The following is a 19,065-nucleotide window of genomic DNA, read 5'->3' as shown; positions in this document are numbered from 1 at the left end:
AATATGGAAATTTAGCCTTTTAAAATTTTCACTGAAGAAAAAAGTATTTGAAAATTTATATTTAAGGTATTATCATGCATACAACAGAAAAGCTTAGTGATGCAGCAAAAAAAAAAAAAAATAAATAAAAAAAGAATGATACCATAAGGGGGGGGGGGGGGGGAGAAGAAAAATAGTTCTGATGAATGTCCAACAGTGTAGATTTTGACAAATAAAATAATACATATTAATGCACATATTATTTAATGTATTTCTATATAATGCAAATGTAATTAACAGGGGGACTGGAAGAGGATGTAAATGCATTTTGTGGACAATTTACCTCTTTAGTGCCCAAACATGACAAACATTCATCATGATAAAGCACTGGCAAGCAGTTTAGAGAAGCAAACAAGAAAATAAAGGTTAGAAAAGAAAATGGAAACCAAAATTGTGTAGAAAACAACTACAGAGGAACAGTGTTGTGGGTAACGCGTTACAAAGTAACGCGTTAGAGTACTCTAATTACTTTTTTCCTGAAATGTGTAACTTAACGCGTTAGTTTCGTGCGGAAGTAATCAGTAACTTCGTTATTTTTTTAAAAAAGTAATCCGTTATTTTAAGGAAAGGAAAATCCCGACTGCAGCCTGCTTTTTGTCAGACAGTAGTCCTAGGTCTACTGTGCCACCTGCGGATGTATCAGCGGAGCCGAAGCTCTGTGATCATAAAGTCAATGGCTGTGATGCGTCTGTGCCCTGCGCCTGACCCTGTGTGTGTGGGGTTTTTTTTTTCGAACTCCCGGCAAGATGGCAGAGAGGACCGCGTTTGGTTTATGGAAGTACGCACATTATTTTCAATTTGTCAACGAAAAAGAAAAGAACATAACGGTAAAATGCACACTCTGTGAGTGACACTTTAATAATAATTAGTTCGGCTATTGAGCGATTTGTCATTTGTCTGTGTGGCAGTGAAGGATTTAATTCGGTCGGTTTGTTATCATTTTTGTTTGACAGGCAGCTGTTAATTTCTGTTAGATCATTGGCTGGCTGGTTGTTCATCATTTCTAAATGGATTTAAATCTGCAAGCCTGTTTAAGGTTGTGTTTACAAGTAAGCATACTTGTACTTTGATAACTGCATTATTTAAAGTTAAAGAAAAATCAGGAGTTATCTTGTGGTGCTCATAATATACAGTAGCCTAGGCTACCCGGGCTGGGTAACGTTAGGTGCGAATTTTGATTAATAATATGTTCTGTGATAATAAATAAATAAAACGCCATGTGGAATAGCCGATTGCTGACTGTCTTTCCTGTTATTGTTATCCTGCAGTGTTAATTTAGTCGGATGTCTGACGTTATTCATTGTCGGGAGTCACGACTTCTAGGTGCATTTAAAGGGGCCGGGGGCTGTGTCTGTCATGTGTGAGCCGCTGCAAACGGCTTTTAATTTTTGGTAACGCATGAGTACTCTAACGCGTTACTTTTATGAATAGGTAACGCTGTATCATAACTGATTACTTTTAATTGATGGTAACGTTGTAACCTAACTAACTACTTTCCAAAGTAACTATACCCAACACTGCAGAGGAAGGAGTGACAGTCAAGCTGAAGCATACTTAGAGGGAAAATCAACAATCAGAGGACAAAGTAACGATGGATAAGAATACTGCTTTCTATTTACAAAAGCAACAGATAGAACCAGGAAATTAAACTAGAGGGAAAAAATCAGGCATCCCTGGTTTGTTGCATCATACATTAACATTTATTCTCTGGATGAGAATATTTTGTGTTTGCTTCAGGCTAAAAGATACCTATACTAACTGAAAGCTCACTGTAATAGATTTTTTTTTTTTAAAACACCTCCATAATAGTAAACCGATAATGAAAGACATACATTGTGAAAAAAAATGTGATGTGCTGCACCACTAGCATTATCAGACCTGTGAGCATCTTGATCTGTTACACTTTAATAACTTGAGATTTTTTTTTTTTTACTGTGTCTCTTATGCTTTGTACAGTGAAATGAAAACATATTTCAGATGTCCATATATTCATAAACTGAACTACTCAGGGTTAAGTTAGTGAGTTAAAGTTAGTGCTAGACTACTAACAGACTTTAGGTTTTGACACTTACCTCCTCATCCTCTAGGCGGCGCTGTGTCTCAGTGATGAATTTAATATACTGACTCGAAAGAGTCATCAGCTCACTGTAGCGTGTTCTCAAAGTCACATACTGAAAGATGTTGTTGAAGTTACTTGGCATATCAAATACGAAACACAATCAAGAAATTAAAGCCCAAGTACAACACTCTAAGTTAAACATACAGTATGTAAATTAATGCATTTAGCAGAATGAGATTCAAAAACGTATGGATATCACAAATCAAAGGTACCTCTTGTATTATGTCATCAGATGCAGACTCCATTTTCGTTTTCTTCAGAGGAGAAGCGATGGGCTCCACCGAAGCTTTATACATCACCAGCTGAAGCTCATAATCCTGGATGAGAACATTCAGTCAGACTGCAACTCATAAATCATAACTCATTAAATAAACATGCTAAGCGACAGTAACACACCTTTATGGCGTCAATGTATGCTCTAGCATATTTCTGGCACTCATCCACCTTGTCCTTGTTCTTTTCAATCTCTTCAAGCAGTTTCTGTACAGTTAATGGACATGACATTGAGAAGTGAAAACGAATCAGAACCCTCTATGTCATATATACAGAAAGACAGATAAATAGAAATATAATTACCTTCTCCTTGTTCAGCTGCTCTTGAAGGGCTTTGCTGTCACCTATAGGGACAGCATGAAGTTTGTCCTGCCTTTGCTTGGCATCTGCTATCCAGCGGATAAGCCACTCATAGCTCTGTTTGTAGGCCTGCATCTGCCTGTTGAGAAGGTCAAGTTCTCGCTGCCTTAGCTCAATCTGAGCAAACACAGCCTGCCAGCGATCCTTCAGGCTGCCCACCAGCTGTCTGTAGTGCTCTAGCTCTATGTCCCGCTCACTGTACAACTGAGACATCCGATCATTCACCGCTGTAGCCCTCTGAAGCTCCTCTTCCAGCCGGTCAAACGTGGCTTGCTTGCTGTTTGCCTCCGAGTGCAGTTTCTAGGGTTAAGAAAAGAAGTCATGTTTCATTCAAATTCCTATTGGTAACCACAAAAAAAAAAAAAAAAAATCTTGCATGTTTTTTTTTGTGTGTGGGAGGGAGAATGCACCTGGATCTGTGTTTTGTTGGCCTCAATGTCTTTCTCATTAACAGGAACTTTGTTTACATCACGCAGTTGGTTTTCATACTTGTTGAGAATGTCTTCAGCTCCTTGTGTGCTGCGGATTACTATATCAATGGTCTTCAGCCTTTGTGGACAAAAGAAGTAGAATACGCTTTATTTTATATAGAAAAGAGAAAACAACAATAAAAGGTTTCCACAAAAATGTATGATCAATGTATCAACATTGATAACAATAAGAAATGTTTCTTGAGCACCAGTGATTTATGAAAACTTGTTTAAAAATGAAGACTGTAATGGCGGCTGAGATTCTGCTTTAGGATTTAATCTTTTTTTTTTTATAATGGATTCAAATAGAAAAGACTTGAGTCTCACTTGTCAAGATACAGAGAGGAAAGACTGTAGACATGCTCCATCTTTTTCTGGGTGATGTCTATTTCTGAGCGCAGGACAGGGGCAGAACTGGACTGCTGAGATGTGGCCAGCACTACTTCACTCTTCTCCACCATCTTATCCAGGTCTTTCTTTATACCCTCCAACTCAGCCTGCAGTTTCTGTAGGATGAAGTGGGAATAAACAAATATGCATGAAATAATATATATTAGGATTTCAAATGACTGCAGTTGACTTGTGCTGGCTCTTTATTTAAAGGTATTTCTTCAACCAAAAAGAGCCAATTCAATGATATCATGTTCAAACAGATATGATATATATTTAATGCAGTGTTTCTGTAGACCTTCTGTTCAGTGGCTCTCTGTGCACAGGCTTTGAGAGGCTCCTTGTCCATCAGCTGTCTGAGGCGGTTCACCGTGCGGCTCTCACAGCCTTCTAGTCTCAGTCTCAGGTCCTTTATTTGGGTGATGTAACTCTTGCACACGGACTCATCCTGTTCCCCTGGATAATTAAAATACTTAGTGTTCAAGCAGCTCAAACTCATCCTAAAATACAATTCAATATCAAAACAACACACAGACTTCTAGGTCTCATCAGTCATAATAGATCGATGTTGTATCTACAATATAGGCACACTACTGTTCAGATGTTTGGGGTCAGTCAGAATTGTTAATATATTGTATGCTCAGCAAGGCTTCATTTATTTGATTAGAAATACAGTAAAAAAAAAAAACGGTAATACGGTAATGGTAAACCTATTTACTAGTTCCCCTATATTTCAAGGGAACTGTTTCTGATTTTAATATATTTTTAAATGTTTTTTATTCATGTGTTCAGTCTTCAGTGTCAAATGATGCGTTAGAAATCAGTGTAATATGCTGATTTGGTACCTAATAAAATATTTCTTCTAATTATAAAAAGTGAAAAGAAATGTGCTGCTTAAAAACAGATGAAATCTGTGAAAACCACGAATCCATTTTTTCAGGATTCTGTGATGAATGGAAAGTTCAAAGGAGCTGTCTTTATCTGAAATAGAAACCTTTTATTACATTATAACACTTTACTGCTAATTTTGATGAATTTAATGCATCCTTTCTGAATTTATTTTAATTTATTTCAAAAATCGACACCAAACCTTTAAACAGTAAAGTATGTTTTCACATGAAATCAAGCTGACATAGTTAGAAGCATTTACATTCAGGTGCTTGTGTAGAGAATATCTCAAGGCTTAAAGTAAATCAGTTAATTTGCACAATTTTAAGTACGTACAGTACATTTCAAAATGTCAAATAGTGATGAAAATCTCAATGATGTGTAAATGTCATCACACAAGTGAAAAGACATGCTTAGAAACAGCAACACACACTGCTCCATTAGCAACACATTGGAGTCAATGGGGATGAAAGCAAAATGTTTATTAATAAAGAAATCCACACTGTGATCTTTACCCGGTGCGATTCCCTTTTGGATGGCAACAGGTTCTGAAAAATAAGTCTTGCAGTCATAATGTGAGGTGGACGGAAGGTTCTATCCAGAATTTTCAAAGTGTGCTGTCCTAAAAACACTTGATCCAGCAGAATAGCAAAGCTCTTGAAATTCCGTAATGCCTTTGTGTTGGATCAAGCATGCAGAAAAATCTGCAGCTGTGCTCAGGGCTACACCTTAAAACAACAGTGTTTCTTGGTTGTTTCTTGTGCCAAGACAGCTTTGTCTGTGTGCAATCCCCATTTACTTGATGAACAGTGAAAGCGATGAATGGTTTCTATACATATAAACAAACCCACCACCCCAACCTGACACCTACCTTGTTCAACAGAGCGTAGCAACTTATCATAGTGTTGAGTGGCTTTGCTGTAACTGTTTTCGGCTTGCAAGCGATCATCAGCACCGAAGAGCTCAGAATCCTGACTGTCACGCATGAAGGCCTGATAGTGCTCCTCCAGTTTCTTCAGGGTGAGTCGATATTCCTCGACTCTCAAAGTCCTAAACTAAAGAAAATCAGAGAATAGAATATGTCACCTAATTAATATTCATGAGTGTTTGTTTATTTTGTAATTTTTCACATCATTCATATGCCTCTGCATGCAATGAAATAATGCATAATAATGCGTTCTTTAAAGTGATGTATGATATATCAATATAATATCAATTATTGGACAATATTAGAGCTTTTATTTCTGACAGCAAACTAAATATATATTGGCCGATACTAAATATTTAATTGTGCATTCTCAAATGAACTACTGTTTAAAAGTTCAGAGTCCGTACAATTTTTTTATGTTTTTGAAAGAAGTCTCTTATGCTCACCAAGGCTGCATTTGTTTGATCAAAATATAAGAAAAACAGTAATATTGTGAAATATTATGAAAATTATATTTGATTCTTATATCATTATAATATTGTGATGCCTGAATTTACAATAGATTTTTTTTTTTAAAGATCTGATTTTAGGCATGGAATTTTATTGTAATAATTTCCATAATTTATATATTTATTTTTTTTATACTAGTGCTTGCGAGTTCTAGTATTTCGTACTAAGAATTTGAAAGTCTTTAAATACTGAAAAAGGGGTGTGCATGTGTTAGATACCATGATTAAATTCCAGGAGTTGATAAGCAGGATATCTCGCATGAGGTATTGCCAGGACAGCAGACTCTTCATATCTACATGCAGCTTTTGCCAAAGGACCATCAGCCTCTGCAGACTCGCGTCTAACCTGTGGTTCAAAACAGAATTAAAGATAAGATGGCAAAGCCAAATGCTGATCAGAAGGATTCGCTTTATACTACAACATTTGCTGAAACCACACATCTCGAGTCAAAAGTCAAAGGAAAAAGGAGTATGAGGAATTTTATGAATTCGCTGCTAACTGAAGAAAGGGAGGTCGACTGGGACTAGACTTCTGCACTTGTATCAGGCTGTACGGTCTTACCCAGAACTGATGTCCATGGCCTCTTTGTTGGTGGGAGGGATGATAAAACAGATGGACGGTACCGTGGCCTCATTTCCACTCGAGTTTCGCACTTTCCACTTGTACGGTTGGGAGTTGTTCACCAGGACACACTCGTCTCCTTTGTGTACTGTGATCTGGGTCAAAAGGATGAAGGATGTTAATTCTGTAGTGATTAATATGGATTACATTTTGTGTTCGATAAGTGCAGTTACTAATAGCAAGACAACTTATTGGGTGAGGCTGATTGCTTAGCCTCTGTAATAACAAGATATTCATACTTAATTATAATTTAATATGGAAATCACATGCGACTCCATTTTTTTAAATCAGGACTGTGATATAGCAAGGCAAATAAAAATATTGTTGGTGTCTCCTTAATATTACCCCCAGGATTAATTCAGCTTCTTTTATTACCAATGCACACAAGAAAACAAGCGACAGAGTGTTTACCTCCATTTGTTTGAAGTCACAGACAGCCTGAACGGGTAGTTTGCCTTTGACAGGGTAAGCGGTGTTCCTCGGCTTCAGCTGGATAATGGTCTTGGCTCTCCGGTTGAGACCCTCCAGGTGTGTCTTGAATTCGTTCAGCTGTTCTTTTTCCTCCTGAAGACCAGAGAGACATATATAAATATATACATACACACACACACACACACACACAATCTAATCTAATATATATACTGCTTTGTAAAATCCCACTCATATTCACACCCACCATTGCATCCTGTAGCAGATCCTCCAAGCGTGTGACCGTGATAGAGCGCTCACACACATATTTCTTCTTCATCATGTCCTCCATCTTCTTCATCCTCTCTCCAGCCTCTTTAACATCTGAGAAGAACTGTAGAAAAGAAAAAAAAATGTTTAGGATATCAAGATAATTGAGCTGAAGTTCATTTTGATCGAACTGAAGACCTGTTTGCCTTTCTCCATGGTTTCTCGATTGTCATCCAGAATCTATACAAGCATTAAGTCGTATTAATGTATGTACCTGGAAGTAAGATGTGTTTTCTTTCAGATGAGTCTCAATGCAGCAGCACAGCTGAAGGATCCAGCTCCACTGAGTCTGGAGAGCTGCAGTGAAAGCCTACAGAGGAACAGATTACAACCATTAAAACACACGAATTCTTCTGAAATGCTAAAATATTCACATTGACACTACAATGAAAATCTGGGATTGAAAAGATAATTGAAGCTCGGAAAAAAGAATGTTACAGAACCTTAAAAAACGTAAAACACAGACACTTTACAAGCACAAACGGATTAAAATATTAAAGATTCTGCAGAAACAAGTTAAATACACTTTTTTATTAAATTAGATACATAAACATTCATTACTCACATTATGTAGCTTTTTTATCAGCTCTATAATTACATGACTCGCATAAATCAAAGACTCATTTTAGTATTTTGCTTTAGAGAAACAACTAATAAATGATTAAATGTACAATTTTGTACCTCCACAGTTTTCCTGGCGGGATGGTCCTCTTTTAGCAGTTTGTCTCCAGTCATCTGGACATTGTTCACTCTCTTCTCTCTCTGTTCAAGATCTCGCATCAAACCCTACAAGATATCACAGGAGCATTGACCGTTAGAGTCAAATGAAATTAAAATGGCATCATAGCATTAAAAAGGAGCAATTTTAGTGCAGGTCGTATCATGTTCAGATGTCTTGGGGGTCTTACAGAATAGGTATCTTTCTTGGCAGTCATGTTGGAGTTTCGGTCGCTCCAGTCGTAGTTCACTTCCTCCTCTTCTTTCTCATTCAGCCACATCAGCTCTTTAGTGGCAGCTACAACAAAAGCGTGCAGCTGATCTAAACGACGCAGCCGTGACTTGGACGCATTCTGAGATGGAACAAGGAGAATTAACCAACTAATAAATTGGCAAATTCTGTTTTAGAAGGTTATGTACATTATGAATTTGCTGTGAAGACATTTTAAGATCCATGATTAAGATTCAACAAAGGGATCAGTGTGTTTTAGTTTTACATTGAAGAGCATACCAGCAGTTTGGCGTACTGAAGGTCCAGTTTGCCCAAGTATTCTCGATAGGCTTCCTTACTGACTGACTGAGTCAACTGATTCTGAAAGGGGGAAAAATTAGGTTGGTTTTGTGATGTTAGCTTTTCATCTATTTTTCATATTTCACATGCAAATAAGATTCATATATACAAATTTTAGATAGACAGTAGCAAAAACCTGTAAAACCTGTAAAAAGGGAACACAATATCTACTACAAAGATGTAAAATTTAAAATTTTTATGCATTGAATTACCTCATCAGCCCGTGCACGGTCAATCTTGCATTTGAACTCCTCAATGGACTGATGAAGACCACGCTGGCTACCGAGCTGAGACTCCACAGAGGGCAGATCTTCGCCCCACTCTGCCCCATCAATGCGTCTCTGGTTGTCCTCCACCCAAGACAAGAGGTCCTGAATGTACTTGAGAGTGACTTCGTCAAGCTCAGGTCTTAGGCGCTGGGGAGACTGCTGTAACGTTTGGACATGGGAGATCTGGGTCATGGGTATCTGCGACACTGTCACACCTGACTTCAGACGCAGATTAAACTCACTGCGCAGGTTAACCAGACGCTCATGGAGACGGTACACCCTGAGAGAACAAAGAGAGGACAGTTACTGATGCAATTGCATAGATGAAGTGATGAGAAATCATTTATTATAGATAATATAAGATTAATTGTTGTTTAATTGCCATTTAATACATATCGTATATACATATATATATATATATATATATATATATATATATATATATATATATATATATATATATATATATATATATATATATATATATATATATATATATATTCTTAAAGCAGCTTTCTTAGATATTATTTATTTTATTTATTTATTTCTACATATTTAATGGCTATTTAATAAGTAATAAACAGCTTTTCAGAAGATACCATATCACAACTCAAGGCAAGGAATTATTATTATTTATTTATTTTAATTATTTATTTATTTTAATTTCTTTAAAATTGTAAACATTTCAAGAAATCAAGTTGCCCTATTTTTAAAAAGTTAAATATGAATGATTAAATGAAAAATGGTAAAGAATTCCTATTACAATAATATACAGTATGTAGATGTTGCTGAATTTCTCAAGGGTATGACAGTAAAATATTATACTGACCGCCTGTACATCTGTTCTGCCTGTAGATGGCGTCCATCTTTGAGTAGTTGAACATCGTTGAAAAGGTATCGGATCATGTTTTCAGCCTTGTTCAGATCTGTCTCTATATCAGATGCATGCTGGATGGGCTTTCCCGCACTCAGCAAACGTATGTCCTGGAATAAAAGCAAAGGTTTATTATAATGCTACTTGCTACAGGTTTTTCTTCTTTAAAGTCTTTGGATTCAAATAAAGGAATTAAATGGAATAAAAGGAATAGGATTTATATCTCACCGTCTGTAACAGTGTTTCCACCTGGTTAAGCTGTTCCTCGCACAAACCTGACTCCATTTGCACTTTACTGACTATTCTCTGCAAACGCTCCAGCCTGTACATGTAACAGACACACAAATACTCTTACACGCTCTGCATAATTCAATACAAGCAAAACCGCCATGAAATATTAAGAATATAATGAGTGGACAAAGGCCAAACTAAAATAGACAATGTTCAGACTTTACAGGCATTTAGAATCCACTAGAAAAAAGGCACTCACACCCTCCTCTCACGGAGCAGGTACTCCAGACCATGGCTGTCATTCATAAAAGCCATGACTAGTAATTCTAATAATGCTGAATCCCAGTATAGAGAGTTTTTTTTTTCTTTTTCTCCGGAGCAGAGGCACATTGAATTGGCTATTGATGTTAAGAAGTGCTTCTGTTACAGTTCAGGCTCTTAAAAAGATTGCAGAGAGGTTGCAAGGCTGTCTTGTGACAAATATTTTTTGAAAGTGACGCCCTGTTTGCTTGTGAGAAATGCTATTTATGAAAAATTCATCTGAACAACTAGAAGTTGTGATGTAAGGTTAATGCATTTGAAACAAAAAAACAGAAGGGAATAATCATTCAAATAAAATATTAAATTATATTAAAAGCTGAAAATAACACATTAACGTGTTTCACAGTTGTTTATTCATTAGAATAATATTATTGTTCAAGATATTATCCATTAGAATGGTTGATGTTTCTTTTTAGGGCAAGTCAGTTTAATCTGTAGATCTTTATTTTTTCTTGAAACATAACTGAAATGAGGTGACTAAAACTGTTTGTTTAGATTCAATTCAAAACATTAGTCAAATCTGACCACAATGGTATCATACTTTTTAATTCATTAGCTTGATACTTTTTGACCCATATTACTATTATCATTACTGCAAAATCATCTTGTAAATAGTTCAGATAATTCAAATGAGTCATTAAACAAACAACAAATTCATGAGGAGTTCCGCAAAAAAGAAGTTAATCCACAGATTTCTCACCGTTCAAACTCTGAGCGCAACTGTTTCTCTCGTTCCAGAATGGCTATGTGCAGGCGGCCCCACTCCTTCTCCACATCGATGGGGTGGTAGCTGGGGGGAACCTTGATTTGACCCGCCTGCACAGCTCCCTGGTGCCAAACAAACCACGTGCATAAAGTCAAATCTTGGTCAAACCATGTTAAGAAAACTCAAAAACCCAAAAGGATTGTACTACACACTTGTTTAAAAGACAATTACTATAGCGAATTTGATTTACCTCGAAAGACTTGTAAATGAGCTTGGTGCGATTTTTGTCAGTTTCCTTGGCTGGTAGTTCAGACTCTTTAAACTTCAGAAACTGACGCCAGAGAACCTACAAAAATAAAAAAGAAATGGTCATATCACTTTCTTTTTTTATAGTTTGAATGTTTTTCTTATACTTAAAAACACTTGCATCTGTGACCACAAAATAATGACATTATAGCTTTTTTTTTTTTTTTTTTTTACATTTTATAATTACTTCTAGCTTGTAAACAATAAAAGTAAATTACTGTACCATATCATAATTACATACGTAAATATGCATGATCATTAAACCATGGATCGTGGGACTAACCTCAATTTCCTCATAGCTGGAGGGGAACTTGCGTTCCTCAAACACGAGAATGTGATGTCTGATCCACTGCAGTAACATGGTCACCAGCTCGTAATATTCCTGCCAGCGCAACTCCAACTCCTGTACACATCATTAAAAATGCATTTCAATGAATACTGACCATCTCAATGTCCTATGATGCCTGTATAAAAAATACTTATATTTTCAAACACCCACATTGGCCTTGACTCCATCACGAACGTCAGGAACTCTTGGCATGACATCATACAAAGAGGACACATACGTGATGATGGACTTCTCGTCTGGGTGTGGCACGTCTACATCTGCAGAAAAGAAAAACTAACTATTATCACAATGTACAAAGGTAGGTAAATAAATCGCATGATCACTTTTAGAAATCATTTTAGTATGATGATTTCTTTTAACAACGTCAAAAGCAGTTGTGCTGCTTAATATTTTTGTGGAAATCAGTTTTTGTTGGATTATTTGTTGAATAAAAAAGTTAAAAAGAACACCATATATTTAAAGATTATTTTTTGTAACATTATAAATGTATTAACTGTCACTTTTGATCAGTTGCATGCATCGTTATTGATTAAAAATCATTAAATTACAAAAAAAATAATCTAAGTAAAAATTTGACTAACCCCTAACTTTTGAACATTAGTAAAAATTACTCAACATCATAAAAGTAGAAGCACTATTGGAAAACTATTAGAAACCACTGTTACACAGGCATAAACAATCATTTAAAAGCCCCTTAAATCCTCTAGGACCCCTAAGATCTACTATTAGTGTTTTCTGCCTGTTTACCTTCAGGATCCAGCAGGCGTGTGACGCCCATGTCTCTCTCTGCTACGGTGAAGGCCTGCTCCAGATTCTCCAGGTTGGTTTGTCTGTACACCTTATTCATGTCAATCAAATTTGGCCTAAAGCAAAAGAAAGGAGACACAGAATGCAGTTAGAGGTGGAGAATGACAGGAATATAACTCTAGAAAGGAACAATGGAAGAATCAGTAACAATCATAAATGAAAAAAAAAAAATCCACACTTTAAACATTTCAATGCATTGATTACATAAAAATACACCATGCATCAATTATATTCTGCCTGCTTTTAATTAAATTTTTAACAGATACTGCTCATTTGGTTAATTATTTTGCATTTGATTATCTGCTTTGTTGAAATAAATAATTTCCATGTAGCAAACAAAAAGTCCTATGACATGAACTGTGAGCCTTTAAAATGGATATTTTACCTAAGATTTCATTTTGACGCACACTTGCAGATCTTATATTTTAACTCATTGTTAGGACAAACCTGGAGGCTGTGTAAACATCTGTGGCAGTATCTGGCAAGATTGATACTGTATCTCTTCAAAGGATTTAAGCCTGTCTTATGTGACTAAGTACTCACTCAACAGCAATCATTGCAAAACAATTAAGGTAAAACACTTCGTGCACGCACAAGCAGCCTGTTAACTACATGAAAACCTGAAGTACAACTACATTTTATGGCAAATAACAACTAAACTAAATAAATAAAATAAGTCCGTGAAATTGCAAAAGCTACAATGAGAAAGGCAGAATTGCTTTGCTTGTTTTTTCAATTATGTTTTTAACGAAACAAAGCATTCATACGATTTATTGACTGTCTGTGTGAGCAGGTAGCACGGTTGGCCCCAGGGAAGCTCGGCATCTGAGACGAACACGTTTCTGTAAGAAAACCCATCTCTACTTAGGGTGGAGAGCCTTTGCTCCATGCCATGTTCAAGATCTCCGCTCTGGGATCCACCACTAGAGCAGGCACCAGGGCTGATGGACCCCTGGCCCGAATCGAATGAAGTCTCTGATGGCACATCTTCACACAACATGACCACCCGGTCCTCCAGTTCACAAACAGATCCATGGCTGGACAACGAACTGCGACTCTTCCTTGAGCGTAGCTTCTTCTTGAGACTGAACATTTTGTTGAATTAAATCAATTAAATTCCCATTCTTTGAGTCATTTACAGAGGGTCCAGGCGGGTATTGTTGTCCAGTGAGAAGCAAGTTCCAGTCTCAGTCCTCAGAGAAACCGGCCTCCAAATTGTCACGCATCAAGCTTCGACTGAGAGCTTCGACTAGGTCTTCTGTTACCGCTACTGTTGCAATGGCTTTCACACACTCACACTTCACCAATTTGCAAGCAAGTGGGAAGACGAACTGCTTTCTGTTTGCTCAAATCTCAAGAGTCCTCTGTGTGTGATAGAGTAGGGTGAACCTGAGCTATGCAGCTGCACGCTGAATGATAAAAGCACACCCTCTGGGGATCCATTCAGATTCAACACGCCCTTATTAAAGGCTTCAGGTTTCCAACTTTTTTCATAAGTGCCAATTCGAGCATACTTGGACTTAATCCTGCTAAATCTGATGCCAACCCAGGTGAATTTGTTGCGGTTGAGAGGTATTTGTATGAAGTCTGCATGTATGACAACAAATTGTTGTGCTCTTGAGTTTTCAAACAGGTCAGCCTACATTTAAGTATGGCATGACAGATCACAGTTCCTGTCAAACATAACTTGTTAAAAGCCAGGGTTTAGTACTAAAATTATAGACCCGTCAAGGGGCAGAAGGGATCTGTGACTGACACTGCAAATGCAGCCAGCAAGTCTGGAGATGAGCTTCATAAACAGCCCGGAGATACAAGGGTGTGTCAACTATTTCTCACTTCTCAGATGCCAAGATTAAGAAATAAACTTAAAAAAAAAACAAATTCTGTCTCTTTTACATGAGGACCATTGATTAATGTGTCACGAGAATGTGTTCCAACAACCATTTTCCCTATTTAAAAGAAGTTTTTACTTGTGTTTATGGATGATGGCGTTGAAGAGCTTGCCATCTTTCCAGCTGGTGGTGAAGTTATCGCACCGCAGGCCTTGGTAGCCCTCCACCATCCGCTGAGACCACAAGAGCAGCTTCTCCTTGGCGGTCATGTCATCTGACTGACCGTTCACCTGGATATCAGAAATCTGACGGAGCCAAGGAAGATAGTGAAACAGTCAGCAATGTATTATGATATGTATTATTATATAAAGAAATAAACTAGCAGACTAATGATATATATACTCAATAAATTATAACTACAAGTTTCATAGTAAACTAAAATAAGGCATAAAATGAAACGGAATCAATGCAAATATGGTTTCAATAAGCATACTCTGTATTAGTATTAGTATTCTGCTGATAGTGTCAAATGCTTTGAATGGTTCTCTACAAACATATACACAAAGGGTACAAAGTTTGCACTCTGTTCAGTAAAATGTATAGTTTGTTGCTTTTCCAATAATAAAATGCAATCCTGTAATGCTCATGGAAAATGTTATAGCATTTCATAATTTAAGTTTCATCAAAAAAAGAAAGAAAGAAAGAAAGAAAGAAAGAAAGCCTAAAATACCCTCACTGTTGCCAAGATACTATGGACAATCATTGTGGTAAGCAGTGATCATAAGATTCACAGAAAATAAGAGGATTGTTCAAATTTTGGCCTGTGATTTTGCATGCGTTTGTTTCTCTGGTGACTCATCATCAGGATTCTCCATTGGGTAATAACCGCTCAACGGCTAAAATCAAGTTCCCTCTTATAATGGGTATTTTATAGGGAAGTCTGGATGATCTAAACCTCAAAATCCTTACATTAAGGATGTACACAGTGACTCATCCTTGCAGCATAGCTTTACAAGAGCATTTAAGGTCCTTTTCAAGGCAAAATTCCTTTCTGTCTCTATTTTAATAATATTTCTTGTGATGACTATAAGTTCAACAATTCAAACTTCAAATTGTTACAAAGTTATTGTAAGAATAAAGAATAAAAAATTGAGATCTGGTGCCAAACACAACAACTTCTGCAGAGTGCATAACGTTAAGCTAATTCTGCATTGCTGCGACCAATTCTGGTATATTTTGATTGTATTACAAGCTTTACTCTATATGAATTCATAACTATTTGTTTAACTAAGTTTATTTAATATGTCTGTCCAGATAAATAACATTAGACATTTTTTAAGTCGCCCTAAAGTTCTGTACAGCAAGCTTTTTTAAAATGACAATTTTTTTGTAAATCTGTTGTGCCAAGATAAGCACTTTAAAAAATAATAATAGTAATAAGGAAAAGAAAACAATTAAGATGCATTCCCACAACCAAAAACTCCCTGAAGGGAAGATGTGAGTCACCAACCGAAATGTACCCCATCTCAGCCCATAATCCCCCACAGGCCTAACCATGACATCAAAGACGCAGGCTTCGGTTTTTATTTCCCAGAAAAAAAAAGTACAAAAATGTGCTCCAGTCTCCTCGTGAGACAAAACATTGTGCAGCAGTCCAGAGACAATTGAAACAGGTTTTGTCTGACTTTTTTCTTATGAATGAAAATCAAGTTTGTGCACAAATTAACATGAGGTCATGTGTGAAAATACAACAAATTCTAGTTCTGTTCTGAGGGTGTTGTTTTTTTGTGGGTGGCCTGAGATTTATATTTGGTAAAATTATGAAAAGTGATCTCTATATCACTGATGCCAGATGATACATTAAACCCTGTCACAAGTCAGCACAGATGACTGTGTTGTTACAGCAATAGTAACAGGTAGTTGAGAGACTTGTGACATGTAGAAACAGTGAAAAGGGAAACGAAAATCTGTGAAGCAAAACAAAATGTAGCATATAAAGAACTCATTAGAATGTGACTGCTCAGAGCAAGTAAAGCACAACCAGTGCTACACCAGACCTGGAAGTGAAGGATGATGGTCCATATCAGCCCAAGGGTCAGTTTTGGATTTCCATCTGCAATGTCGTCATTTCTTATGTTTACCAGTTTCACCTGTCAAACAATGAGATCTGTGTTAACCAGTGAAATCTTATAAGACCAGGGTTTTCATCCAGGAGTCCACAGACACCCTGTGGGTCTAAAAAGATACTGCAAGAGGGAAATGGAATGGAATATAAAACAAACAAACAAAAATAATGACTTTTCTAAACATCACCTCATGATCAATAATGCAATAATAGGCTTTCATATTTTTAATTAAAATATAGCTATTATTATTAATATTTTTCTATTTATTTTGTATTATATCCCTAATGCTAAATAGTAAAATCAATAAATAAATGAAATAATGGCTAATGAGGTGTTTGGTTCACTGTACCTGTCTGTGTCTGAGGAAGTCCAGTGCGATCTGTACATTCTGTAGTTTGTGAAAGCGCATGCGACCCTTCTCTCTGGGCTGAAAAATAAAATAAAATAAAAATTATATAATTGCATTAACTAAGCAAACACAACACTGACTAAAGTAGGGATGCCCCAATACAGAAATATTATAATAATGTCTCGTCCATTTTGAAAAAATACACAAAACGAGACCAGAAGGTGAAAAAGAACATCCAAACATTTTATTGTACAGTAAAAACTGCTACGCACTTTTAAAATGCATAGAAAAAAAATGGACATTTAATTGGACATTTCTGATATCAACCTACACAGGAAATGTAAAAAATTATTATGGCCAGTAACAGAACAAATTCACTATTTCTTTATTTGACTATTCTTTGCACAGATATCTCCCAATTTCATTAACTATAATCCATTACCTGAATCCAAATACACCACTATGTCAAAATGTGGACAAAATGCATCAGCACACAAAAAGAACATGCAATGATAATTGACAATCAGTCATCACAATTAATAGCCAATCAAAAGCTAAGCTGTCCTATGAGCCAGGCTCTTACTGGCATGCAGTGCATGATGTCACTTAGGATTTCAAAGGATCTCATGTCTGCAAACATGAGAAGACATGAATCAATGCATAACTAAAAAGAATGTTGAATACTAAACTGACATACATTATGTCAAATTCCTGAAAGCCTGTGGTTAATGATTCCCTGGACAGTGAATGCAGTATATTCTGTCATCGCAAACATTTGAATATCCACCCTGATTTTTCTTAGTCAAATAGTAGCATAATCTATTTACATTTTAAATTGAATATTTTCGTGGACGTGGGGGGAGGACAGCACTGTGAACAAGCGACATGACAAAGGAAGTGACATCATGCACAACACATTTCCCCTGGCAGTGACACATGCCACGCCCCTTACCGGGGAGGCGAGCCGGAAATTTTCAGACCCAACTCACCAACCGCGAATTCCTGCCAACGTCTCGCTCCCTCGGCTACCACAGCAAGAGCATCGCAAGATAAAAGCAAAGGCAAAGGGGTCAAGGTCAGGGCAGAGGTGAGCAAACAGGAAGTTGAAAAAGGAATGGTCAAGAGGGTCAAACCGATGCAGAGTTGAAACTGAGGCAGAAAATGTCAGATTGTTAATGTGTTAAAAAAGTGAGACGCAATGCAAAAGAGACACAGTCACAGCAGAAGTCATAAGGATGGGGAAATGTAAGGAGACATTCGTTTCTACCAAAACATTTCTGTATGTGTGGTTTCCTCCACTGCTCATACAGATCTGAATGCCACGTGTCAACCACTGACGCATGCAAAACAAATCTGAGGGACACGACTTTAAGGGTGTTAAACTACATACCTATCCAATCAGATGCAGATTTCAAGGGGAAAATTATTTAACACAAACTATAAGGTCTATAAAGCAAAGGAGGACATAGGAAGAGGAGGGGCTTATATTAAAAGAGCAGATCCAGGTAGTGAGAGTGAGCCTTGCAAAAGCAGAATTTCAGATCGATGTTTGGAACTAGGTTTTGAATTGGGTTGTGGATGGAAAATCCGATCCCAAATTAGCATGAACTTACCAATGTCTCTCCAGACAGCACCTCCAGCAGCGAGATGAGGCTGTGTCCATCTCTGAGATCCTCGTACAGGTCTGTGATGTGTCGCTGGGCCTGAATAAGATAGGAAATCATCATTACTAATTATGAAAACTGTGGAAGACTACATGTTTAAGATAATATTATGCTATTTAATACCACAGTTCTTTGCAATAATTGAGTATAATAGATTAAATCAAAGCTGTTCTTTTGAACTTTATATTCATTAAAATGATTGACGGTTCCATGAAAACATTAAGCATTAAACATTAATAATAATAATAAGAAATGTTTCTTGAGCCCCAAATCAGCATATTAGAATGATGACACTGATGACTGGAGAAATGGCTACTAAAACAGATTTGCCATCACAGGAATAAAATATTTGAAAATGGAAAACAGTTATTTTAAACTGTAATAATATTTCTCGAAATTAAATGCAGCCTTGGAAGCATAATGATCTTTTTACATGATTGAATGGTAGTGTATTTAAAATAATTTATGTCCATATTTTATCTACCTAGTTAAATACGTTAACTAGTTTTTTGTTGTTGTTATTTTATAATGCCCATCTGACTTTTTGCAAATTTTTTAAGTTTGTTGTGCATCCATTTTCTTCACTTGAGTTCAGATATTTACAGTC

At 36.6% G+C, this 19,065-nt stretch overlaps 1 protein-coding gene across 22 annotated transcripts in view; it reads right to left on the bottom strand.

Moving 5' to 3' along the window:
* LOC113057418 (plectin) overlaps positions 1-19,065 on the bottom strand; it is a 90,552-nt gene that overhangs the window by 13,177 nt on the left and 58,310 nt on the right. For 14 of the 22 annotated variants that reach the window (XM_026224798.1, XM_026224799.1, XM_026224812.1 and 11 more), the window contains 30 exons: positions 18,408-18,497; positions 17,784-17,819; positions 16,795-16,872; positions 16,377-16,469; positions 14,458-14,624; positions 12,428-12,543; positions 11,831-11,937; positions 11,615-11,734; positions 11,276-11,371; positions 11,020-11,147; positions 9,996-10,089; positions 9,723-9,877; positions 8,837-9,173; positions 8,565-8,645; positions 8,245-8,406; positions 8,018-8,122; positions 7,551-7,646; positions 7,275-7,400; positions 7,010-7,162; positions 6,539-6,693; positions 6,196-6,322; positions 5,411-5,594; positions 5,055-5,087; positions 3,950-4,107; positions 3,589-3,767; positions 3,202-3,340; positions 2,735-3,091; positions 2,555-2,638; positions 2,371-2,475; positions 2,112-2,210 (listed from right to left, as the gene is read on the bottom strand). In XM_026224798.1, coding sequence (XP_026080583.1) covers positions 2,112-2,210; positions 2,371-2,475; positions 2,555-2,638; positions 2,735-3,091; positions 3,202-3,340; positions 3,589-3,767; positions 3,950-4,107; positions 5,055-5,087; positions 5,411-5,594; positions 6,196-6,322; positions 6,539-6,693; positions 7,010-7,162; positions 7,275-7,400; positions 7,551-7,646; positions 8,018-8,122; positions 8,245-8,406; positions 8,565-8,645; positions 8,837-9,173; positions 9,723-9,877; positions 9,996-10,089; positions 11,020-11,147; positions 11,276-11,371; positions 11,615-11,734; positions 11,831-11,937; positions 12,428-12,543; positions 14,458-14,624; positions 16,377-16,469; positions 16,795-16,872; positions 17,784-17,819; positions 18,408-18,497 — 3,960 coding nt within the window. The remainder of the gene's footprint in view (positions 1-2,111; positions 2,211-2,370; positions 2,476-2,554; positions 2,639-2,734; positions 3,092-3,201; positions 3,341-3,588; positions 3,768-3,949; positions 4,108-5,054; positions 5,088-5,410; positions 5,595-6,195; positions 6,323-6,538; positions 6,694-7,009; positions 7,163-7,274; positions 7,401-7,550; positions 7,647-8,017; positions 8,123-8,244; positions 8,407-8,564; positions 8,646-8,836; positions 9,174-9,722; positions 9,878-9,995; positions 10,090-11,019; positions 11,148-11,275; positions 11,372-11,614; positions 11,735-11,830; positions 11,938-12,427; positions 12,544-14,457; positions 14,625-16,376; positions 16,470-16,794; positions 16,873-17,783; positions 17,820-18,407; positions 18,498-19,065) is intronic. The other 8 variants (XM_026224804.1, XM_026224805.1, XM_026224814.1 and 5 more) reach the window with 3 other exon arrangements.

The sequence above is a fragment of the Carassius auratus genome, chromosome 38 (assembly GCF_003368295.1).
Source record: "Carassius auratus strain Wakin chromosome 38, ASM336829v1, whole genome shotgun sequence".
NCBI classification, from domain to species: domain Eukaryota; kingdom Metazoa; phylum Chordata; class Actinopteri; order Cypriniformes; family Cyprinidae; genus Carassius; species Carassius auratus.
The sequence above is the reverse complement of the archived record's forward strand: the minus strand, read 5'-3'. Positions and strand labels throughout refer to the sequence as shown.